The sequence below is a fragment of the Gopherus flavomarginatus genome, chromosome 12 (assembly GCF_025201925.1).
Source record: "Gopherus flavomarginatus isolate rGopFla2 chromosome 12, rGopFla2.mat.asm, whole genome shotgun sequence".
Lineage (NCBI taxonomy): Eukaryota > Metazoa > Chordata > Testudines > Testudinidae > Gopherus > Gopherus flavomarginatus.
This window is the reverse complement of record NC_066628.1, coordinates 14,463,289-14,489,661: the sequence shown is the minus strand read 5'-3', so window position 1 is coordinate 14,489,661 and position 26,373 is coordinate 14,463,289. Positions and strand designations below refer to the sequence as shown.

The following is a 26,373-nucleotide window of genomic DNA, read 5'->3' as shown; positions in this document are numbered from 1 at the left end:
CATGTTGGTTTAGATGACACAAGCCCCCACCACATTCCCAAAGGGGCTGGTGCTGCAGTGAGCCTGGCACTCTGTGGACTTCATGATGTCCCTGCTCTGGAAGGCCTTCTAATCAAAGAGTCCAACCACCATGCCAAATCCTCAGTGGAGATCAGAGAAAAGCCCCACCCCTTTGTGTGAGCCTCAATCTCTTCTTTAAGAAACACTTGTTCTCTCTGCTCTTCCTCCGAGCTGACTGGCCTGTACACAAAGACCTCCATTGCCGTCTTGCAGATCTGCACCTGGTGGAAGCAAGGCTGGTGCCTCCAGTCCTGGGAGCAGGCCTAGCACCCAGCAGGCCTCACAATGTCAACATGCTGGAAGACCTATGATACCCACTGGACCTGAAGCATGAAGTCCTGTAGCGCGCCGCCTCCCACCGGAGTAGGGAATGGAGCAGGTACCAGGTGGGCCCCTGCAGCAGCTCTGGGCTGCCTCTGAGCAGGCAGTGGCAGATATGCTTGGCCAGGTCCATCAGGTGGAAGATGTTGGGATGCTGGCTGAAGAGCTGGCTGGAGAAGGTGGAGCATGAGTGCCAGCTGGAGAGGAAGAGCACATGCGTCCTGCCAGGAGTGGATGGCACGGTGCTGTACCAGTTGTCTGGCCCCCTGAGCCAACCAGTCTCCCTGACCTGAGACTGGTTTGGAGCTGCTGCCCCATAGAGATCCAAGCCAGCCAATCCCAACTCATTTCTCTGGCTCATGTCCTTTTTCTCCAGAATAGCCTCCCCCGCACCCTCTTTTGGGGCCCCTGGACATCCTTGTTCCTCAACGTGTAGATTGGGGAGTTGAGCATGGGGGTAATGATGCTATAGAAGAAGGAGACCATCTTGCCCTGGTCCTGCAAGTAGCTGGATGGAGGCTGTGGATACATGGAAATGGCCGCACCATAGAAAAGCGACACCACAGCCAGGTGGGAGACGCAGGTGTTGAAGGCCTTGAGCTTGCCCTGGGCTGAGTGAATCCTTAGCACTGTGGTGACAATGCAGCTGTAGAAGACCGGGATGAGGCCTAGTGGCAACCTCAGGAAGGATCCCTGACAGCAAATGTCTGGGCCTCATTGGCAGAGGTGTCGGCACAGGCCAGCTTGAGCAGGACCAGCACCTCATAGAAGAAGTGGTTGACCCAGTTCAGGCCACACTGGGGCAGCGGCACGGTCAGAATGGTCTGAAGGATTAAGTTGCCAAAGCTGCACAACCAGACGGTGGCTGCCATCTGCAGGGATATGCAGCAACTCATGATGATTGTGTAGTGCAGCAGCTGGCAGGTGGCAACATAGTGGTCGTAAGCCATGAGAGCCAGCAGGATGCACTTGGTTCCAACCAGTGAGAGGAAAATGTAGGGCTGAGATATGCAGCCTGCCCAGGTGATAGACTTATAGACGCTGTGGAAGTTCATCAGCATCTGAGGAATGGTGCTGGTGGTGTAGCAAAGGTCCAGGAAAGAGAGGTTGCTGAGGAAGAAATACGTAGTGGTATGGAGACTGGTTCCAGCCACAAGACAACGATGACAGGCAGGATCCCCACCAGGTTCAGGACGTACAAAACCAAGAAAACTATTAAAAGCAGCATTTCTAGGCATGGTTGGTGAGAAACCTCAGTAGGATGAACTCTCACTGGGAGCTCCCATTCCCTCTTTCCTCCTACAGGGAGAAGGGACAAAGATAAGGGTGAAAGGAGCCCCAACAGCCATACACAGGAGGGTCACATTCAAGAGCAGCCCCATTTGCTCTCAATGAACCATGCCCACTTGTGACTTTGTCATAGAAAATCTGGGCCAGCTGGGTGGCAGATCAGATCCTTCTGCCGGGAAATGGCTTTGTTGCAGAAGAGTGGTTCTGTGGCACTTGGTGACAAAGGGGGATCCATATGCCAGGGAATCAAAGTGTCCTAGAAAACTGGATCTGTGGCAGTTGGTGGGAGTGATAGGATATATGTGCCATTAAATGGATTTTTCATTAAAAATTAATGCCTAGATTGTAAGCTCTCTCCAACAGGGACTATTTTTTTCTTTATTTCTGCAGCTTCTAGTTGTGACTGTGTGTCCTAACTATGACTCCAGTTTTCTTCTTATCCATAAGAATAATATGCCAAGAAATTAAATCATAGAGTAGTGGATCTGTGGCAATTGATGGCAGTCATAAGATCTGTGTAGAGTAGTGGATCTGTGACAGGGCCCCTCTGCCTCCCGAGAGCCCTCTCATGGCCAGGGTACGTCTGTGGTGTCTAGCCTCTCTTTGTCCTCTTCAGGACTCCTTAAGAAATCCACACACTATGTCTCATGGCTAACAGCAGCCATGCCTGAGGCTCATTCAATAACAGAAACAGTGCAAAACAATCCTCCAGGTCCCAAAAGAAAGCCCTTCATAGCAACACAAAACTTTATATTCAGCTTTGGGGTCTTGTACTACACCCAGGGCTCTTCTTCTGTCCTAGTCACCACTTGATAAAGCCAAAACTCCCAGCCCTTCCGAGCTGGAGCTCAACTTCACAGCTTCCACATCCTGTTCCCTTCCCCGCCGGCTCTTTATCAGGAACACATGTCTACTGTCAGGCCTTGTCAAGGCTGTAAATGAGTCACAGGTGAGTGGGAGTAGTTCCCTCGTAAAGGTCTCAGTCCACCCTGTGACACATCTAGATGCCAAGAAACAGAGTTGAGAGACAAGGTAGATGAGATAATATTGTTTATTGGCCCAACTTATGTGGCTGGCAGGGACAGACTTTCAAGCTTCACAGAGCTCTGGCGAAGGTAACAGAGTGTTCAAGTTAATTACAAGACGGGACAGATGGTTAAACATGTTGCAGGAGCCCATTTAAAATGAAGTGGGCAATAAACGTGAAGTGGGAAATTAACACCTCTGCGCTTGTCAGACAATGGAAGGTAAGTAGACAGCAGGGAGTGTTACAAATTGTTGTAACGGGCCTGTAATGATCCCTCCCTCTTCCGCTGAGAGGGAGGCCACTCACGCTGGTCCTTCTTGCCAAGACCAGAGTCCACAGGACAGCCCCGAGCCCACAATAGGGCTCTGCGATCAATAGTTCTAGTCAGGCTTTAGCCTGGTTTTGGGTGGCCCAAACTGTCAGCCCTTAAATAGAGTCTATCAGGGCTGGTCTTAGCCTGGGCAGAGCTCAGGAAGACAGAAAATAACCGGTGTTAGGTGAGCTGGCCTGGCTTGAGGAGGCTCAGATGGCCAGCAAGCAAAACAGTCTCAGGGCTGGCTTCATCCTGGGCGGGGATCAGGCAGCCTGCAAAAAAAAACAGTCTATAGCGGAGCTGGTCAGGGGGCTCCTCTTCAGGGCTGGGGCTTCTCTGAACAGTATAGGGAGTCAGTCACCCTGGGGTGGGGTGGCAGGGGGACGTTGGTCCACCCTACTCCACTATGTCCCTGCCCAAGGCCCTGACAGGGACAGGATTGTCTGCTTCTGTATTGGTGGGGATCCAGCCCCAACATGCTGACTGAGCCACCACTAGCTCTGCAGCCAGCTGCTCCATGGCTGCCCCAGGCAACTTCCTGCCAGCCTGGGGTTTGGTACCTCTAGCCTCCAGGCCTCTTTCAGCTCCTCAGGGTGCACAGCGGCAGGCAGTTTTCATCGGTGTCCAAGAATCAGGAACAGTCAGGCGAATGTTCCTCTTGGGGACGCGGCCAAATAGGCAGAGTTTTTTTTTCCTCCACTAGCTCTCTCCCAATGTGCTGCAGAGCTGGCCTTTTATACTTCCGGACATGCCTCGATACTTCCGGCAAGGGGTGCATGGCAATTTAGGCTCTGCCCTCCAAGGGAAGTATAAAGGTGCCTCGATCTCCCGCTTGCCAGGAGGCCACTCAGCCTCACTACAGAGCCATAAAACCAGAGTCTTTGTTAAGTCCAGGCTTTTCAGTGTTCAGAATGTCACAGCCCCAAGGACCCCCTCACTCAGGAGATCCCACGGGGAGGCAGATCAGCCTTGTATGTTGCTAATGCTGGTGCAGGCATTGCAAATCATGTTGGGAAAGGTCAAAGGTGTGAATGTGGAGTGAAAGATTCTTTTACAGGTTACGAGAGGCCAAAGAGGGAGAGAGAGAGCAGAGAATGGGTTAACTCGACACTTCATCTAGCTCAGTCCAAAAATAAGATCCTGACTCAAGCCCAAGGCCACAGCACACATCTGACTCTCGACTGCTTGCCAAGAAAGACTGGGACCTATTCTACCCTGACCAGCCGTGAGAAAGGAGGATTCAGCTGAACAGAACTGCAGGGGCTGCAAAAATGAGTGAGACAGTGAAGTCCAGTAGGAAGGGAGGAGGGACAACCGTTTTTGCTTCCCTGATGCTTGTGTGTTTTGGGAAAGCTGAGAAAGCCACGGAAGACCAGTTTGGACTGGTACAAAAAGCACCAGGAATAAGGTCCCTGAACAAAACGCCCCCAAAAGAACTCAGGACCTAAAAACCCTCCTGAGAGCTAAAGCAAGCTAGAGATCTACAGCGCACCCTGGATGACCCGTTCGTGGGAGAAGAACTCCTGTCCATCCTTCCTCCTCTTCTTCTTACGTTACACCCAGGTTTAACCAGCCTGAGGTAGCATGGGTGTGAGTATGAAAGTGGGTTGAGGCCAGGGCACTAATGCTTTCTTTCTTCCTTTGAGTGACATGGGAGCATTCCCAGCATTCGCCACTGTTATTTTATTATTTTATTAATAAAGCTTTAAAATTTAGTCACTTGGTGTGCTACTCCATCTCCTCCTCTTAAGATCCTGTGGCCTCAGCCTGATCACCTGACACCCCGGGAAGATTGGTAACATAAATCTCTCACATAAAGACTTATGAATTTAAGTTCTCAGGTTAATCTTTTGAAGGTGTTGTCCAGCCTCCAACATAACATTACCTCATCTACTTTGCCGTGCTCATATTCTGGGACCAACCTGACTACAACAATACTTCAAACAAGTTGTCACGGAAAAGTGCAGCTATGGCAGTTGGTGACCGTTCTCCAATATTTAAGCAAGGGGATAGGCAATAAGACATAACAGAAATGTCTTCCTCAGTGCAGACAGTTAGAGGCTGACTTGTACCTGAATCATGCAGCTGTGGCAGTTGGTGGCAATTCTACAATATGTATGACAGGGGACAAGCAATGAGACAACCCACATATAACAGAAATTTCTTCCTCAGTGCGGACAGTTAGAGACTGACTTGTACCCTAAATCATGGGAACATATATTCTTGAAACATTTGAATTCTTGATAGTGTATGTGATGAGGTTATTTCAACATGCAATGTCCTTCTCAGAAACTTGAAAGAAAAATGCTTTTAACTCAAACTGTAACCTTAACTCTGACCCTTAAAATAATTTACAAGTGAATTTACAATTTTTTTAATAAGTCTTATGAGCTGTCATGCATCTTATTAGTAATTTTTGTATCAGTCATAGAAACGTATGTCATTATGTTAACTTCTCATTTATCAAGGTGCTCTAGACCAACCTCGATGAGCAGCCGACGTCTAGAATAAATGCCGAATCTTTCCCTGGTAATGTTATGGAGTATGAGATACGCAGGTTAATTTGGGTTCATGTTAAAAAGTATTTCCGTTATCTGTGTTACCTCTATTGCGTTTCAGTTTATTGGAGTTGTCAATTAATTATCAAACATTAACAACTGACCATTAATAATTGCTATGATGACACCTAGAGGCAGTCATTTACAGATCTGGCTCCATACACCAGCCTACCAAGCACTTGCTTGGGGTGGCACCTTCAGACAGGGTGGCGCTCGGGGTTTGTTTTTGTTTTTTTTTGGTTCGGCCGGGCGGCACTGGGGGGAGGGCAGGGATTTGGTCAGCGCAGCACCGTGCTGGGGGGCAGGGTCTTGGGCGGTGCGGTGCTTGGCGAGGGCGGGCTTCAGCGGCACGGCGCTCATGGGGCCTCTGACTTGGGTGGCTCGACACTTGGGGGCCGGGGACTTGGGCGATGCGACGCTTGGGGGTGGGGACTGGGGCGACGAGATGCCTGGTGGGCGGGATGATGTGACGCTCTGGGACGGGGTGAGGCAATGCTCAGGGGCAGGAATTTGGGCGACGCGACGCTCGGGGGGTGGGGCGACGTCCTTTGTTTTTGCTTGGGGCGGCAAAAATGTTAGAGCCGGCCCTGGTCATTTAACACTGTATTTTCTGAATTTCAGAGGTTTCATCAGCCATCCCTACCAATCTATAGACCCAGAATCCAAACCCAATAACTTTGTAACCATTCCGTTTTGCATCTGGTTATTGGTGCGAGACACTAGTTGAGCCGAGAGAAAGTCCACTGGTCTCCATTTCATGTGGTTTCTGCAACTGATTTGATCCCCAGCTCTGCTCAGGAAAATATTATAAGCACTGGCAATTCTTAAGTGGTAATTTTTTGCAGAAGGATGTATGTCAGGATCCCCATGACCAAACCCCAAATTTGCACTTCTAACTGCACTCTGCCTGTAGCGAGGAGGTGTGGCTCCCCTCGCCCTCAGGGAGGGTCGAGCCCCGTCAGTCATCCACGGGGGCGGGGCTGCTGAGCGGAAGTCCCGCCCCTCAGAGGGTCAGGCAGTGACCCGGAAGTATAAAAGCCGGGCCCCAGCTTTCAGTTGTGGGGCTGCCACCGGTACGAGCAGATGTGTCTCCTGACGCCCGTGACTGGGAGACTGTCCGAGCCAGAGGCTGAGACCAGGAGCTGCCAGAGCTGCCTCGCCCCTACTACGGCCCCGAGGAGCCCCCAGACCAGGCTTGGCCCGCATTCCCCGAAACCTTACCAGACCTGCCGCCCAGCCCGGATTGGGAGGAACCAATGGTCCTAGACGTCCCCGGAACAGAGGCCCCAGACCAGGTAGGAATAGAGGAGGAACTAGGAAGTAGCCCGGGGGCACCTGACTCCAGTCAGGCTGCAGAGCTAACCTTGCCGATGTCAGTGTGTTTTGGTCAGGATCCCCACTGACCACCGGCAGCGGTGACAGCCGCTACCAGGGCCCCAGGCTGGAACGCAGAGGAGTGGGTGGGCCTGTGTTCCCCCTGCCACCCGTAACCGGGTGGCAGACTCCCCCTCTTCCCAGCCTAAGGCCACTGCTCTGCCCTGCTCCAAAGGGCCAGAGCTGATTGTACTGTGTTTGGTGCCCCGCCCGAACCAAGGGCTGGACCCCCTTTGACTTTGCCACTGCTCTGCCCTGTTCCAAAGGGCTAGAGCTGCTTGTTACTGTGTTTGGTGCCCTGCCCAAACCAAGGGCTGGGCCCCTTTTGACTTTGCCACTGCTCTGACCTGCCGAAGAGGCCAGAGCCGATTGTAATTGCAGGGAGGACAGCGAGGCCGGTGTGGCTCCCCTCCCCCTCAGGGAGGGTCAAGCCCCAGCGGAACCTGTCTACACTGCCCCTGATGTGGAACAGCAAATTACAGGGTAATCTACCAATTTGTTTCCATTTTAGATCACTTTGAAAAACTGGCTGATAAACAGAAAACTATCTACCTATCCGTCTACGATCTATGGCTGAAAGAAGTTAAGTATATGGAGGGACTGAAAGAATTTAATGGGTGTAGGTTGTCTAAATGATTATCTCAAATATTATTACTATTAATTAATTAATAATATAATATATTGTGCATTAAGAAAGCTGTGGAGAAACTGGAGAAAGTACAGAGCACAGCAACAAAAACGATCAAAGATTTAGAAAACATGACCTATGAGGAAAGGCTGAAAGAACTGGGCATGTTTAGTCTAGAGGACAAAAGGCTGAAGGGGGACCTGGAAACAGTGTTCAAATATGTGAAAAGTTGTTATAAAGAGGATGGTGATCAGTGGTTCTCTATGTCCATTCACGGTGGGACAAGAAGTAATGGCCTTAGCCTGTACTAACTTCAGCTTAACTATTAAGAAAAATTTCCAGGGGCAAGTCTACATTTAAAACACTGCATTGGCTCAGCTATTGGAGAGAGCTTTCAAAACCAATAACTCACTTGTCAATACTATCATCACAAAATGTGTGTAGTAACATTCTACATAAAGTAATAAACAAGCTGAAATTAGGTCTGAAATGCATTTACCGAACAAGTCTGGGTAAAGCAAATACTTGAACACAAAGGAGTCTAGCCAGATGTCACCAGAATTGATGGGCAATCACCTGTCAAGTGGCCAGTCTTAGACAAGAAAGGGGGGGCAGGAACAACCCAATCTGCAGTTAAACAAACAACAGCCTGGCACATCTTTCACCATGAGACGCTTTGTCTACATCCTCACATCAGAAATCTATTTATCTAGGCATAACCTTCAATAAAATTCATTTCAATGGGGACTGGATAATAAAAGTGAGGGGCAGAAACACCCCAAGGTATGTCTCCCTATCTATCCCTCTCTCTTTCCCCTAAGAAGACAAAAGAAACAGCCTTTGGACGTTGGAGCAGATCCTGGCCTGAGAATTGGCTCAGCAATGTTACTGGGAGCATGTGATAAGGGATTTCACCTTGAGCCAAGTCTGCTTTGCTAAGGTTTAGTACTAGAAAGCGATTTATTTTTGTTTCTCTTTTAACCATTTCTGTCTTTAATGCCTTATACTTCTACTTACTTAAAATCTCTCTCTTTGTAGTGAAATAAACATTTTTTATTCCATAATCCAAACTGATCCATTGCTGTGTTTAAACTGAATTGTGTGAGTAACTCCATTTAAAGTAGCAAACTGTAGGATATTGATCCCCTCACAGGGGCAACAGACATAAAATATCTGAACTGTCCAGGAGACATCTGGGCAGTGCAGAACACACATCTTGGAGGTGAAGGGGGAATTCTGGACTAGGAATATGTTGGGGTCACCCCACAAATATTAACCCAGGCTGGTAGAAGCCAGAGTGTGGCTGGTGTTTGCAGACAAGCTGCTGGGGTAAGAGTTGTAGGACCAGGCTGTGGCTACACATAGACATTCAAGGTGTGACCCGCATGCTGATCCATGAGCGACCCATGTTGGAATCTACAACAGGAAAACATTGTGAGGCAGCCAAGGTTGCAGTGCAGGAGTGACACAACCCCTCACTAGTCTGGATTGCACCATGAACGGCCATACCATCCTGGGAGTTTTTTAGGAACAGGTTGGACAAATACTGGTCAGATGCGGTCTAAGCAATCTTATTCCTGTCTCTATATGGGGTTATGAACCATATCATTTCTGGTACTGTCCTCTAGTCCTACATGTCTATGATTCTACTATTCTACTGCCACTGTAAACATGAATCTATTATTTGTATGTACTTTTCTGTGTGACTGACAGGGACAATATTCTAAACATGCAGGGAGGGAATAAGATAATCCCTCTACCACTAATAATAATTTAGACCCTGATCCTGCCAGCAGTAAGAGCTGGGGTTTCCAACAGAGCTTTAAGGAATGATGCACCCAAATTCATAGAATCATTCCACAGATTTTCAGGAGAATTATGGGTAGATTATTAAGAGATAGACACCAAGTAGAATTTTCCAAAGGATTTTATAACCCCCATTGATTCCAATAGGAGTTAGACCCCTATCACCCATCTGCACCTGTAGCCACATAAATCCCGTCATAAATTGGACCTATGCTGCCTACATGCCTTAATCTCCTTTACCTAAACCACATCCAATTGATGTCAGTGGGACTGCCTGTTGGCTTAAGCTAAGCACATGCATAAATCTTTGCAGTATCAGGGCCTCTCAAGGGACAATAAGTTTACAAAGCATTTTACAAACACAGGATACAGTCCTGCAGATGCATATCTAAGTGATTAACTACTCCCCTGTAGAATGTTATTCCTGAATATATTTGTGGATTAGGGGCCCCGGATAAGACAGATTCCAACCCCAACCAAATCTACCAATCTATGGTAGTTGTCTGGTCCTCAGCACCACAGTGTCTGAACACCTAACAATCTCTAATAGGTTTATCCTCACATCACCCCTGGGAGGTAGCGTAGTTTTATCATACCCATAGGACAAAGCTAACAAAGTTAACCATCCCACATGCTACCCAGCTTCTCGACCCTCCCCAGTAATAACCCGGACTCACATCCATTCACCTCAAGCTGAGCTCTCCCCAGATCCCTGCTGCTTGACGCTCATATGCTTGGACATCAGGATAGAATCTGGAGTCCCTGCTCCCCTGAGCTGAGCTCCTCAGTGCCTGGGATGAAGCAGCCCCGAGCAGTGAAGCTGAATGTCAAAGAGTCTCCGGGGTCAGGGAGACCAGTTAACGTTGCCCCCTGCTGTGAGGCAGCACCATCTGCATCTGGCTCTGGAAGTCTTGAGGCTGTAAGTGCTGCCCCACACTCTTCTGAGGCCCTGGGGCAGCTCTCAAAAGAAGGAGAATGGAGCAAACTGGATGTTCAGAACCAGTGTCACATGGTCACAGAATACCCCTCATCCAGGGACCAAACCCGCTCAGTGTGTGAGTTAAGTTCCTGGGGGGCAGGTTGCCGCAGGCTGAGAGGGATACCTTGAGCCTCTCTCAACTGGCAGGGTCTCCTAGAAGCCCAGAGTCCACACTGATAAAATGAAAGAAATCCCAGAGATGGGGAGGAGAGAGAGATGGAGAGAGAGTGTATGGATGAGAAAGAGAGGGAGAAAGAGGTGAATTGTTATGACAGAAAGAAAGGCAGAGAGAAGGATGGATTAAAAAGAACAATAATGAAGTGATATAAGATCAGAGAGATGAACGGATTGCAGGATGGAGGAGGGGAAAGGTAGATGGATTGAAGGATATAGAGGGAGAGAAAGAGAGATGAATGAACAGACAGATAGTAAGTCGGTGAGAGACAGGGAGGGCTGAATAGAAGTACAGTGGATGGCTGGAAGAATGGATGGGAGGAGGTAAGATCCCCAAGTGTGTCCCTTCTCCCCATGCTACCCAGCCCTGGGGTCTCTGGGCTCCTGAGAATAGTATCACACTGTACCTGAGCTTCCCCAGTTCTGAAGCACAGCTGAGAAGGGCCCCATGTCTCTTTGGCTGTAGGAGGCTCCTCCTTTTGCAGATCACGATAGTTGTCCCTCATTGCATAGGATCATGGGTGGGGGGAGGGAGCAGGCAGTGCCATTATGCATTTCAGAGATGGAGGGTGCCTCCCTGAATCCTCCTCAAGGAGCTGTAACTCAGCTGGAGAGGTTTGCGGAGCCGCAGGGTCCCCCATACGCCAAATTGGCCACTAGACTCCTGCACCTACTACAGGACAGGCCCAACAAGGAAAATAACTGATCACCACTGCCCATCCCATGCAGCCCCCAGCTCAGACCTCTCCAGCACATCATCTACAATCTATACCCGTAAACGATCCCCCACTCTACAGACCTTGGGAGACAGGCCAGTCCTTGCTTAGAGACAGGCCCCCAACCTGAAGCAAATACTCACCAGCAACTACACATCACATCATAGAAACACTAATCCAGGGACCAATCCCTGTAACAAACCCCATTGCCATCTCTGTCCTCATATGTACTCTCACAAGACTGTCATAGGACCCAACCACACCACTCACAACATCAGGGGCTCATCCACCTGCACATCCACTAATGTGATAGATGCCATCATGTGCCAGCAATGCCCCTCTGCCATGTACATTAGCCAAACAGGACAGTCTCTATGTAAAAGGATAAATGAACACAAATCAAACATAAGGAATAGTAACATACAAAAGCCAGTGGGAGAACATTTCAATCTCCCTAGATATTCGATAACAGATATAAAAGTAGCCATTCGTCAATTAAAAAAAACAGACTTCAAAGAGAAACTGCAGAGCTGCAATTCATTTGCAAATTTAACACCATTAATTTCGGCTTGAATAGAGACTGGGAGTGGCTGGCTCACTAGAAAAGCAATTTTCCCTCTCTTGGTATTGACAACTCCTCATCAGTTAATGGAAGTGGACCACATCCAACCTGACTGAATTGGGCTTCAACTTCGTTCTCCACTTGCAACGTAACTCCCTTCTCTTCCTGTGCCAATATATATTTATGCCTGTATCTGTAATTTTCACTCCAGGCATCTGAAGAAGTGGGTTTTTTATCCACAGAAGCTTATGCATATAAATCTTTAGTCTTTTAAGGTGCCATCAGACTCCTTACTGTTTTTAACTGGTCAGTGATTTGGGTACGGGGTGCATGGGGAACTAACCAGTGATCTGGTGTAGATGGGTATGGGGTTCAGAAGTAACTGGCCAGTGATTTTTCTGGCACAGGCAGAGGGCAGAACACTTGTCCCGATGGCTTATTTCTGTGATCTCAGTCAGGAATCTCTCCTTCCTGTCCCAGCCCTCAGCTGCTGAGCCCTGGACTCTCCACTGTGTCACCTCAATGAGTTCCATTGCAGCTCCGTGCAGACAGACCCAGCCCCTGCCTGCAACAGAGAAAGATCTGGGAGCTGCCTGGTGCCACGCGCTCCCTGAGGAGTTAGGGCCCGGGCTCAGGGTGCTGTTGCCCCAGCTCTCTGCATTAGGTGACAGGACGCAGCACACCAACATTGTTAGCACATCGGCTTCCACTCCTGTCAGGAAAAATCTGGGTCTTACTAAAGACATTTGCTGTGTGTGAGCAATCTTGATGAGCTCACAGTGGGGCCAGACAGGCCATTGACATTTTTTTCTCTGCCAGACTGAAAAGTGAATCAAAGTGTGTCAGAGGAACCCAATCTCAGGATGTGTCCACATGCTGGGGAGAAGCGCAGCACAAAGACATCTAACAGGAACATACCAGTCCCCAGGCTGGATCCCACCCGGGTGCATTAGCCCCCATCTCCAACAGTGGCCCAGCATCAAAGTAACCATCAGTACACTCCGAGTGGACAGCTGGGAAATTTCTTACTAACCCCTGTCAGCTCGTGATTCATGTACACCTTAGGGAATGACACCTCTACAAAAAACATGTCCATGCTGTTCAGTGCCACTGATCTTTCCCTCCCTCCCTCCCTCCCTCACCTCCAGTGTAAATCAGGGATTAAATCATCAGTCATGGGTGCTGAATTTCCTCATGCTCAGACATTTTCAAAGCCATGAGGTCAGCTGTGATTTAGCAATGGGATATGGGGCCTTTTGTCCTCTGGAGACTCCAGCTCTAATCCAGCCCCAGGTCAAGAGGACTGGCTCAGACATATCTATATTCTAGCATTCTGTTCCATTTAGATATCTGTGCTGGACAAATACCTGGCCATTCTCTAGACTTAAAAACAAATTAAGTGACTACCTGTCTGTCTAAATCAGTGGTTCCCAAACTTTAACAATGCACAAACCCCTTTCATGAAAATATCAACTCTCGTGAACCCTTATTATTATTTATCATTACATTATTAAGTTTATTACATTATGAAAACAGCAACACTCTTCCAAGATTTCACTTTTGTAGCTCATATCACTTCAATTAAGCCTCCTACATATTTCATCAAGGAATACCACACATGAAACAGCATGAAGGTATTTAAGATGTCAACTCAAGTAAAGAGTTCCTCCCACAAGCATTCGGGTCTTGAGCAGTCCAGGCAAACAAAACACAACCACAACAAAGCTTAAACTTATTCTTCTGTGCAGTTATATTGGTTTTAGTACACTGATCCAACAGAAGTTTATGTTCTGCCAGGAAGTCATGGTCACGGGGCTCGGGCTGCCAGTCCCTGCATCCTCTGAATGATGGGATAAATTGCACCCTCAGCAGATGATACTAAGCTTGGGGGAGAGGTAGATACACTGGAGGATAGGGATAGGGTCCAGAGTGACCAAGACAAATGGGAGGACTGGGCCAAAATAAATCTGATGTGGTTCAACAAGGACAAATGCAGAGTTCTGCACTTAGGAAGGAAGAATCCCATGAACTGCTACAGGCTAGGGACCAACTGGCTGAGCAACAGTTCTGCAGAAAAGAAGCTGGGGATTACAGTAAATGAGAAGCTGGATATGAATCAGCAGTGTGCACTTGTTGCCAAGAAGTTGCAATAACATATTAAGCTGTATTAGTAGGAGCATTGCCAGCAGATCGAGTTATTATTACCCTCTTTTCAGAACTGGTGAGGCCATAACTGGCACATTGCATCCAGTTTTGGTCCACCACTACAGAAGGGATCTGGACTGTTGCTGTATTAGTAGGAGCATTGCCAGCAGATCGAGTTATTATTACCCTCTTTTCAGCACTGGTGAGGCCACAACTGGCACATTGCATCCAGTTTTGGTCCACCACTACAGAAGGGATCTGAACTGTTGTGGAAAATCAATCACAAGTTGAGTTTGGATCACATAAGCCTGAGGCTCCTTTATTGTTACAAGCGCAGCGAGGTAACTGCTCTCAGTAGCTGCCTCCTGATTCAAGAAATACACAAGCCTTTTGAAGCTTAAAACCACATACAAATTACACATGCATTTCATGTTGATTACCTTATTTGGAATATAATTGTGTAAGCAGAGCCAGGATAAGCTCTACCCTGACATCTGGTGGAAAGAATTTTAGATAGTGTCTTTGCACAGGCACGCCTACCCCATCCCAGGCTGCCGAGCTGTGGGACTGCTTTGTGACAAATGACTCAACCTCACTTGGGTGGTACTTGCTAGACAAGGGACATGGGTTCCAAAACCCAGTGAATTGAGAGAGGCTGGGGACAGGTATCTATGTCTGGTGGTGCAGTCTCCTTGTGGAGCCAGAAACACCAATTCTATCCTGTCCTCTGTGGAATGTCAGAGTTGATTTTTTTATTCCCTCAAGAATCTAGATACAGGTTCACTGAGCTGAACTCACTTTGGGCTAATGGTGCACTAGCACTGGGGCTCCCCTACTAAGAGCTGAGATCACTAAGAGTTGAAATCACTAAAGAGCTGAAATTACTGAGCTGAGAGCACTGAGTACTGTGCTAACTAGTGGGGAAGCCTGAAGCTATGCTGTGGAACAGAGCAGCTGGCAGAGTGGAGCAGTTTGTGGGGATGGCTGGAGCGGATCACGGGACAGCTGGTGGAGTGGAGCGGCTGACAGAGCGGAATAGCTGTGGGACGGGTGGAGTGGCCCACAGAGCGAGCGGAGCCGAGCAGTTTGCAGTGAGAACTGGAGCAGCTCATGGAGCAGAGCAGCTAGTGGAGCGGAGCAGTTTGTGAGGACGGCTGGAGGAGCAGAGTGGAGAGGCTGGTAAAGCGGAGCAGTTCGTGGAGAAGGCGGAAGCAGAACCCACAGAGAGGCAGGGCAGTTGGCCCCGGACCACGTAAGGTGCCCCTTTCTACCCAGGTTGGGGGGAGGGACCTCTACAGATAAACTCTCCAACTCTGGGGTGGCATTGACCGGAGACTTTTGGGTTGTTGGACTTTGGGGTGATTGGACTTAAAACCCTAAGGGGGAAAAGGACATTGGCAAACATACTTGGAGGTGGGTTTGTTTATGGTTTGTGTTATAACCCTATTTGTGATGTTTCTCCAATGGGATACCGCATTGATTCCTTCCTCTACTAAAAAGATTTTGCTACACTCAGACTCCTTGCTTGCGAGAGGGGAAGTATTGCCTCCTAGAGGTGCCCAGGGGGGTGTGCTCACTGGGTGGGGGCTCGAGCCGGTTATGCATTGTGTTACTGAAACGGAACCCCTGGATACTGAACCCGGCCCTTGTTGCTGCCAACTCAGAGAGGCAGAAGGGTTACAATTGCAAAATGTAATAAAGATCAAAATAAAAAAGAAATGATAATCTTCCTTATTTGGCTTTTCCTGTTATTGTTATTCTCTATCTAGCTCTTCTGTGGTTTGACTTTTCTAATGCTTCCATTGTGATTATAGAAAAACAAGCTTGGCTATGACAAATTGTGTTTGGGGACTTTCCACTTGTCCTCCTCGTGCCCTTTGTACACAGAAGGCTATTGTTCTGTTCTGGGGACTTTCCATCTCACTTTTGCCTCCTCATGCCCCTTACACACTGAAGCAAGCTCAGCTCATACTTCAGGCCTACTAACTTGATCAAAGCCACAGGCTCTTTGTAAATTTTCCTCTACAGGACAAATTGGAGAGAGTCCAGCAGAGGGCAACAAAAATGATTAGGGAGCTGGGGCACATGACTTACGAAGAGAGGCTGAGGGAACTGTGGTTATTTAGTCTGCAGAAGAGAAGCCAGAGGGGGGATTTGAAAGCAGCCTTCAACTACCTGAAGGGAGGTTCCAAAGAGGGTGGAGCTTGGCTGTTCTCAGTGATGGCAGATGACAAAACAAGAAGCAATGGTCTCAAGTTGCAGTGGGGGAGGTCTAGCTTGGATATTAGGAAACACTATTTCACTAGGAGGGTGGCGAAGTACTGGAATGGGTTACCTAGGGAGGTGGTGGAATCTCCATCCTTAGAAGTTTTTAAGGCCCAGCTTGACAAAGCTGGGATGATTTACTTGGTATTGGTCCTGCTTTGAGCAGGGAATTGAACTAGATGACCTCCTGAAGTCTCTTCCAACCCTAATATTCTATGATTCTATGAACCCCCAGATGCCATCATCAGGGCTGCCGGGGGGGGGGGCAAGAGGGGCAATTTGCCCCGGGCTCCGGAGGGGCCCCCATGAGAGTTTTTCGGGGACCCTGTAGCGAGGTCCTTCACTTGCTCCAGGGGGCCCGGAAAACTCTTGCGGGGCAGGACGCTGGAGCTTCTTCCACTCCCAGTCTTCACCGACTGGGGGTCCTTCCACTCCAGGGTGGAAGGACCCCCCGCCAGCGAATTACCGCCGAAGCGGGACGTGCCGCCAAAGTGCAACCCGGTCTTCAGCGGGCATTTGGCAGCGGGGGAACCTTCCATTCCAGGACGCGCCGCCGAAGTGCCCCGAAGACCAGCGGCGGGGGCCCCCTGCCATCGAATTACTGCTGGAGAGCGGGCTGCACTTCGGCGGCGGGTCCCGTTTCGGTGGTAATTCACCGGCGGGGGGCCCCCAACGCGGGTCTTCAGGGTACTTCGGCGGCGGGTCCCGGAGCAGAAGGGCCCCCTGCTGCTGAACAGAGCCGGCTCTAGACATTTTGCCTCGCGGGGGGGGGGTGCCCTGACGCTTGCCGGTCCTGCGGCACCGGTGGACCTCCCACAGGCGTGGCTGTGGATGCTCCACCGGAGCCGCGGAACCAGCAGACCCTCTGCAGCCATGCCTGCGGGAGGTCCACCGGAATCGCCTGCCGCCGACGGCCTCAGGCCCCCGGAATCCTCAGGGTGGCCCTGGCTATCATCTATCTATCTATCTATCTACTAATGAACCAACTGCTTTATGTAGATCAACAGCTTGTGTCTCTCACCAACAGAAGTTGGTCCAATAAAATATATTACCTCACCCATTTCCTCTCTTTGACTCTAGAGTGCTCTGGGGTTAGGGAACATCCATGGATAAAAATAGTGGAAGCTCAGTGTTGCATTACTCTCCATATTCTTCATAGGAATATTATGAATGATATATGAATATGGCATAACTATGATGTACTTTTTGCAGGATAAGGCAGGTGACATATCTTTGAAAAGGTTTTGATTTACTGAATATGATTATCCTACTTGTAAGCATGTATCATTTTGGTATCTGAAGTCAGGAATATTGTCTATGCATCTATTACAAGTGTGTTTACACCTAGGGAACGCCCACTAGACAGAAGGCCAAAAGTCTAGAAGGCTGGTTGGGGGAAAGGTCATTAGAGAGAACAATACGTCTTAGAAGATGTTAATCTCTCACTGGGAAGCCTTTCTGGGGATGCTACAAACAGTTTCTGAGTCATTGATGTGGTGGCCCTACAGGGACATGTGACCAAGTAACCTGGCACTGGAGTCCATGATAATGCTTTTGTTTTTCCACTGACTGGGTGTGGGAATCAAACTGAGATACAAAGGGTTCACGTCCTATGTTAAAGCTATTTAAGGCAGGGGAATGACATCATCATAGTTCATTCTTCACTGACTCTCTGCCCAAGAAAGAAGACTGCTGGAAACACCTGGAGAAACAAAAAGACTGAACTAACGGAGTAAGGCTGAATCCAGGCTAAAGGGTTGTCTAGCCTGTGAAAGGAATAAGTGGGGTTTTAAGCTAAAAACAAGTGAAGCTTGCCTTCAAAAATCTCTGCAATCTGCCTAAACAACATTTAGGTGTGAATTTGCTACAAATATCCAATTTTTCAAGTATATTAAGATTAGATTGTGTGTTTGTTTTATTTGCTAGGTAATCTGCTTTGATCTGTTTGCTTTTCCTTATAAGCACTTAAAATTTATCTTTTGTAATTAATAAATTTGGTTTGTTTTGTCTAAGACCAGTGTGTGGAAAACATTACTTGGGAGCAAAAGCTGTTGCATACTTTCCTCCACACTGAGGATGAGGGCGAATTTCATGAATTTACACTGTACAGATCTCCGTGTAGTGCAAGATGGCATAATTTTGGGTTTACTCTCTGAGGTGGGGGGGTGCACTTGAGTACTGGGCAGTTCCTTAGCTGAACCTTCCCATGCAGAGCTGATTTCAGCGTCTGTGTGTTTCTGCAGCTGCGTGTCTCCCTACCTGTATGTGTACTGGTAAAGTGAAGTCTGAATCCTGAAGGAGGGCTTGGCAGCCTGCACAGCAGTACAGTGTAAAGAGAACCCAGGCTGGTGGGTAAGACTGACTCAGTGGTACCCCAGTTTCAAGTGGCTCCCCACAGGGGAAGGAAAACCCACATTCAGCACCCACATGCCACAGTTTGTTTGGTGCTGCAGTTAATCGACCCGTTTGGCCATGCCCTAGGTCAGCTAATCAGGGCTGCCTCCAAACATCTGATTGTTGATGCCATCAAACAACTGGTAGGTGGCTCCACCAAACAGCTGTTTGGCAGCTCAGGGAGGATTTAGGGCAGACGTGGACAATCTTCAGCCTGCGTGTTACACACCTTGCCCATGGGACCGTTCTGCCTGGCCTCTGAGCTCCCAGTCGGGGAGCCTAGTCCCTGTCCCTTCCCCTGCTGTTCCCCCTCCCCTACAGCCACGCCACTATTTGGGCCACACTCTGGCCCACCGCTCCCACTGGGCAGTGTGAGGAACACAGCTGGTTCTGGCCAGGTGTTGCAGCTGCTAGCTCCTTCTGCTGGTAAGGGGGCGGGGAGGGGGAGTGGATAAGGGAGCGGGGGGTTCTGGTTGCAGTCAGAGGATAGGGAACAGGGAGGGTTGGGAGTGGGAGTCCCGGAGGGCCTGTCAGGGGGCCTGTCAGGGGGTGGGGATGTGGACAGTGGTTGGGAGGGCAGTCAGGAGACAGGGAGCAGGGGTGGTTCTTGGAGGAGGTGGTCAGAGGATGAGTTGCAGAGGGCGGTTGTATAAGGGGTGTGCCATGGTATAATTCCCCACTCTGAACCTTAGCGTCCAAAAGATGGGGTACCAGCATGAATTCCTCTAAGCTCAATTACCAGCTTAGTACTTGTAGCGCTGCCACCAACCAGGAATTCCAGTGCCTGGTACACTCTGGTCCCCCCAAAACCTTGCCCAGGGAACCCCAAGACCCAGTCCCTCTGGATCTTAACACAAGGAAAGTAAACCCTTTCCCCCCATTACGTCTCCCAGGCTTCCCCTCCCTGGGTTACCCTGGAAGATTACTGTGATTCAAACTCCTTCAATCTTAAACAGAGAGGAAAATTCACCTTCCTCCCTCCTTCTCTCTCCCCCTCCCAGACTCTCCCTGAGAGAGAAAGTAATCCTAACAAAGAGAGAAATTAACCTTTCTCTCCCCCTTCCCTCCTTCTCCCCACCAATTCCCTGGTGAATCCAGACCCCATCCCCTGGGATCTCACACCAGAATAAAAAAGCAATCAGGTTCTTAAACAAGAAAAGCTTTTAATTAAAGAAAGAAAAACAGTAAAAATTATCTTTGTAAATTTAAAATGGAATAGGTACAGGGTCTTTCAGCTATAAACACTGGGAATACCCTCCCAGCCTACGTATACAAGTACAAATTAAAATCCTCCCAGCCAAATACACATTTGAACTCCTCCCAGCCGAATACACATTTGCAAATAAAGAAAACAAACATAAGCCTAACTCGCCTTATCACTTAGTAATTACAATTTTGAATCTATAAGAACCTGTATCAGGGAGATTGGAGAAAAACCTGGTTGCACATCTGGTCCCTCTGAGCCCCTAGAGTGAACAACAACCAAACACTAACAGCACACAAAAACTTCCCTCCCTCAAGATTTGAAAGTATCCTGTCCTCTGATTGGTCCTCTGGTCAGGTGACAGCCAGGCTCACTGATCTTGTTAACCCTTTACAGGCAAAAGAGATATGAAGTACTTCTGTTCTATTAACTCTTACTTATCTGTTTATGACAGGGTGGGAGTCCCGGGGGGGGCTGTCAGGTGGCGGGGGTGTGTACAGGGGTTGGGGCAGTCAAGGGACAGGGACCAGGGGAGTTGGATGGGTTGTGTATTCTGAGGGGGATAGTCAGGGCGCGGGAAGTGGGAGAGGGTGGATAGAGGGTGGGGACCAGGCTGTTTGAGAAGGAACAGCCTTCCTTACCAGGCTCTCCATACAGTTGCACAACCCGGATGTGGCCCTCAGGCCAAAACGTTTGACCACCCATCGGTTTGGGGGGAGGATGGAGACCAGCGAGCGACAGCAGAGCAGGAGCTTTTAGGGGGAGCGGATCAGGGTGGGAAGAGGTGGAGTGAGGGCGAGGCAGAGACGAGGCAGGAAGAGGCAGAAGGAAGGTCGGGCCTCGGGGCAGAGAAGGGATGGAGCTTAGTGTATGAGCCTCTACTGTGTGAGCTAAAAGCCAAATGGCACTTAGCTAAGGCTGGAGAGCAGACTCATTAACTCTCTCTCTCTTTCTCTCAGTGTCTCAGTGCCACAAGATGGGACAGAACATCATACCTAGAAAGCATGTGGTTTACACAGATTTATTAACTCAGACACTCAGCCTTGAAGCTGGAGAGGTCCAGGGGTGGAAGTAACTGAAAGGACTTACCGGTACGCCAGAGTCCTGAGTAGGGGCATGACCTAAACCTGAAGAGGCAGGAGCCCCAAAGCCTTTAAATCACCTCGGATCTACCAGCTACAGAGGCAGCTGGGAGCCCTGGGGCTGTGGGGTGAAATAAAGGGCCCAGGCTTCGTCCGCCGCGGAGCTCCAGGCCTTTTAAAGTGCTGCCCAAGCCCAGCTGTTGGAGCTCCGGCAGTGATTTAAGGAGCCCGAGGCTCCCCACAGCAGCAGGAGCCCTGGGCCTTTTAAATCCCCACCCGAGCCCGGCTGCTGGGCTCTGGTGGGGATTGAAAGGGCCAGGAGTTCCAGCCACTGTGGGAAGCCCAAGGCCCTTTAAAGCACTGCCCAACCCTTGCTGCTGGAGCTCCAGCAGTGGCACTTTAAAGGGCCTGGGGCTTCCTGCAGACGATGGAGCTCCGGGCCCTTTAAATCCTCACCCGAGCCTGGGTGCTGGAGCTCTGGTGGTGATTTAAAGGGCCTGGGGCTCCCCACAGCAGCTGGAGCCCTGGGTCCTTTAAATCATCGCCAGGGAAGCCGGTCCAGTCTGGCACAGTGTACCAGCTCTTGCTGGTAAGCCGGACCGGAACGGCCCGGCTTACTTTCATCTCTGGAGAGGTCACTCAGCCTTCAAGGTGGAGAGATGTGCTCAGCAGCTACAGAGCAAAGTCAGTGAAAATGCCAATTCAACCAAGAAACATGAGAGCATAAAGTGAAGATTGAACCAAAAGAGGAACTCCCTTGGACGTGCTTCAGTAACAGACTGTTGTAATTATGGGTTCAGGTCACAAGAGAAATACACGGAATAAGATTTAGAAAAGTGACTGGCAATTTTGGGTACCAGAGTGTTGCCAACGAAAGTTTGGCAGTGCTAGGTCTTCTCCTGAAAGGTGCAACTCCTAGAAGAATGTGGTTACAATTAAAAAATAATTTTAAAAAGAAACATTTCTAGCCCCATTGAGATGGAGCAAAACCATGTAATGTGATCCAAGGGGGATCTAAATATTAGAAATTTGAAGGCAAAGAAAAAGAACCCAATAATTATAATTAATGAAATCTCATGTTTCTAAAGATGATCTCAAGAGTTTTGGAGCATGACTCATGATTTTTAAATGATCGCTTTTCAGGAAGCCCTGGGCACTTGCTTTCTGAAAGTCAGGTGCCTTAATGGTATCTCATTTTCATCATTCAAAATCATCTATCGCTTTCCCAAATCTTAGCCGTTGTCACATGCACTTTGGGGGCCAATCTGATGCCCCTTGAAATCAACAGGACTCTTTCCATTAACCTTGGAGAAATCCCATAGCCAAAGTGGTTCAAAATCAATTATTAGGTTGGTAGGTCCCAGACAAACAGATGACATATGGTCCAGTAAATGGACATAACATGAGTGGAGGAGGAGCTAGCGTGTCTTCCTCTCTCGGTAGGGAGTGTGCAGCCTTGTCAGCCCAGAGCATTCCAAAAGAGTGTGTCACGCCCAAAATATCACGAGATTGGCTTAAAAACAGACTTTTTTTAAATAATAAATTTCATTTTTTCACTTATTCCTACTGCTTTTTTAATCTTTAGGTCATACTGTTGTCAACTTTCAAGCTGTACTAACCAACCATAGGAAGTAGGACGGAGAAAAACTTTTTTTAATGAAAGCTGACATCCTGGTGCAATCTCAGCACTTCAAGATCTGGTCTACACTACAGACCTATATTGGTATAAAAATCCACCCCCCTGAGCAAAGTAGTTATATCAATCTAACCCGCTGAGTAGACCGCTCTACGTCAGCAGGACAGGTTCTCATGCCAACATAGCTACTGCCTCTCAGGGAGGTGGATTAACTGTGCTGATGGGAGACCTCTCTTGCATAAGTGTAGAGCACTTCTCTCATGCAAGCTCTACAGCAGCGTAGCTGCACCGATGCAGAATTTTAGGTGTAGACATGCCCCAGTTTTAAGTGTAGACATGGTGGGTTGCATGGGTTGAAAGAGGGCAGGGGACTTGTATGGCTCAGGAAGGGCAGGTGTTTTTTGAGGTAGGAGAGGGCAAAGGCAGTTGTGAAGAGTGGAAATAAGCAGAGGGTAGAAAAGTCCATATGAGCAGGGAAGATGCTACAGAATCCATAAGAGGCACAGATGGTTCCATGCCCAATTTCTGCACCAGCTTGGGTCCCCTGGGTGGTCGGGCTCCTCCCCAGCACTTTCTGCAGAGCCCTGTGCACCTCCTTGTTCCTCAGCATGTTGATCAGGGGGTTGACTATGGGGGTTTCAGGGTGTAGAAGAGAGAGACCATTTTGCCCTGGTCCTGGTATGGGGGCTGCAGGTACACGTAGATGGAAATGGATACATATAGTTTATCACAGCATGATGAGGCTATATCTCCTGTTTTTCAACAAATATAGAGCAGAAACATTTATTGAACAACTCTGTCTTTTCTTCATTATTATTGGTAAGCCTACCATTTCTATCTAGTAATGAACCAATATCATTGTCAGGATTCTTCCCGCTCCCCAACATATTTTAAATACCGTTTTCTTATTGTTTTTAAGTCTGTTTGTGTCCCTTTGCTTCCCTGATCTATTTTCTACAATTCCCAACTTCAGATTTATATTCTTTACTGTTAGCTCCCACTTTCTTTTATTTGTTATAAAAAATAAAAAAGACCCATATTCCATTCTCACACACAGCCCTATGCCTGCCCAAGGACCTGATTGGAGCCAGCACTCCCAGTGAGGAAAGGTCCAATAGCACATTCCCCAGTCCATCTGTGTTGGAGCTGGATTAGAGTCAGCACCCCCAGAGAAGGAAAAGACCTTATATTCCATTCCCAACCCTTCACCCTAGGTCAGCCAATCTCCCCACCCCACTTTAAAATTGTAGTAATAGATTCAAAGGCTTTAAGGATGAAAGGGCTACAAAGTCCATCCAGCCTGACCTCCTGCATCCAGCCTGATACCTTGTGACTGTCATTTTCTTCTGTGTTTGTACAGTGCCTAGCACAAGGGGGTTTGGTCTCCTAAGTACTTCCACGATGCAGAGAACCAGTTGTTGGTGTGTCGAGACCACTGGCACTTTGCTGATCAAATGTACTTTCCCTGGATGTCCTTCAGAATGAAACTTTGGGATCCTTGGGCATACTAAGGGAGATTTTACCTTTCATTCCCTCAGTCATTGTTTTCAGCAGTATCCCCTGTTTACTGGCTAGCTTCATTTAAACTTTCCACTGTTAACTGTGTTTGGGGAAAAGCCTTTCCCCCATTAGATGCATTACCTAGGCCTCCACTTTGTGTACAGGGGTTGGGCTTGGCCATCTCTTCCACAGGAACTTGTTCTAATTCAGACCATGTAATAGCAGCTTGCATGAGTTGATGCAAATTTTTACTGAACTCTTCTTTAGACCTCTTCTTCATTTCACAATGGAAGGAGTCATCCCAGGGCCCCAGAGCTAACTGCTCTTTCAGGACCATATTCATGTCCCAAACTTGTTGTGGGTCCCAGTGCTTCACCTGGCTCATTCTCTCCTGGAGCTTATATGAGTAGACCCAAATGGTCCCACCTGGATTCTGTGTCAGCTCATAGAATTCTTTGAGTCTGGTTCCGCTTTGTCTGCATACAGCTGAAGTGTCTTCTCTATGTCTGGCTTGTTAGCTGTTGCCATGAACTTCACTGTGGATCTGGCCTGGAATTTGAGGTGCTCTTCCACAAAATCCACATGGTCTTCTTCAGGTACTCTCAAAACCTGTAGATCTGCCTTCACTTACTTAAACCATTCTTCTATCCAGATGTGCGCTAGTTTCATTGAGAAACCACTGAACTCAGATATCTTCTGGTCCCATAGAAGATGGTCCTGATCTCAGCTGGAGCAGGGGCTGTCCCTTACTGTGTGTCTATGCTGCACCCAGTACAATGGGATTCTCATCTCAGATGGAGAAGGGACTGTCTACCGCTGTGTGTCAGTGCAGTGCCTGAAACAACGGGGCCCTGATATGAGCTGGGGAAGGAACTGTAACTTGTTCAGTGTCTGTGCCGTGCTTGGAACAGCCCTGATCTCAGTTACAGCCTCTTTGCTACCACAAGAAAGGAATAAGAAAAATCTCTTTAGGCAGGAGAAAAGCGATTGTTCCTGGAGGTCCACCAAGGATAGTCCTTGGTTGAATTGCTAAGCAGAGGGCAGGGGTGTTGTGTGGGTGAGAGATGGCTTGTGTGGTGTGGGAAAGGGAAGGTAGGTTGTGGGGCAGATTAGGGCAGTCTTTTTCTGCAGAGTGGGAGAGGCCAGAGGGTTTGTGTTTGTGGAGAGGGACGGGGCTGTGGAGAGAGCAGAAGGCTCCACATGGACACAGAAGAGGTTACGGTAGCCAGCTCAGACCCCCTGGGCGGTCATGTTTCTCCTCAGTGCCCTCCGCAGCGCCCTGTGCACCTCCTTGTTCCTCAACATGTAGATGAGGGGGTTGAGCATGGGGGTCACCATGGCATAGAAGAGGGATAATATCTTTCCCCGGTTCATGGTGTAGAAGAAGGATGGCAGCTGTAGATATGTGCCCTCCGCAGCGCCCTGTGCACCTCCTTGTTCCTCAACATGTAGATGAGGGGGTTGAGCATGGGGGTCACCGTGGCATAGAAGAGGGATAATATCTTTCCCCGGTTCATGGTGTAGAAGAAGGATGGCAGCTGTAGATATGTGGAAATGGCTGTGCCATAAACGAGTGACACTACGGCTAGGTGGGAGGCACAGGTGTTGAAAGCCTTGAACCTGCCTTTCGCTGAGCAAATCTTCAACACGGCGGTGCCAATGTAGCTGTAGGACATCAGGATGAAGCCCAGTCGAACCACTAGGAAAATCACTGAGCCGGCGAGGACCTCAGCCTCATTGTCAGAGGTGTCGACATATGCCAGTTTGAGCAGGGCCCACACCTCGCAGAACAGGTTATCGATTTGGTTACGCCCACACCGGGGAAGCCTCAGGGTCAGAATGGCCTGCAGGATGGACTTGCTGAAGCTGCACAACCAGGCGGTGGCCACCAGCTGCAGGCAAAGGCAGACGCTTATGATGGCTATGTAGAGAAGTGGCTGGTAGATGGCGGTATAGCGGTCATAGGCTATGATGGCCAGCAGGAGACACTTGGTGCAACCCAGGGAGAGGGAGATGTAGAACTGGGCCATGCAGCCAGCCCAAGAGATGGATTTGTGGGTGTTTTGGAAATTCAGCAGCATCTGGGGGCCAAAGCTGATGGTGTAGCAGAGGTCGAGGAAAGAGAGGTTGCTGAGGAAGAAATACATGGGCGTGTGGAGATGGGGGTCTAGCCAGGAGACCACAATGATGGTGATGTTTCCAATCAAGGTTATGTTATAGGACATTAAAATGTGCACAAAGAGCAGCAGCTCCAACTGTGGCCAGTCAGACACCCCTAGCAGGATGAATTCCCCCAAGGAGCTTTGGTTTCCATCTTTCCGTGCCCTTTTGCCATACAT

General features: G+C 48.9%; 1 protein-coding gene and 1 pseudogene across 1 annotated transcript; both read right to left on the bottom strand.

The window, feature by feature from the left end:
- Window positions 1-738: 738 nt before the first annotated feature.
- Window positions 739-25,408, bottom strand: LOC127033168 (putative olfactory receptor 2B8; annotated as a pseudogene).
- On the bottom strand, window positions 25,405-26,373 carry LOC127033167 (olfactory receptor 2G3-like). Its single transcript, XM_050920968.1, has one exon. The coding sequence runs from the start codon at window positions 26,371-26,373 to the stop codon at window positions 25,405-25,407; it is 969 nt and encodes a 322-aa protein (XP_050776925.1).

Coding starts and splice junctions, on each gene's coding strand:
- LOC127033167 (XM_050920968.1), bottom strand. CDS start 26,373: ATGTATGGCAAAAGGGCACGGAAAGATGGAAACCAAAGCTCCTTGGGG.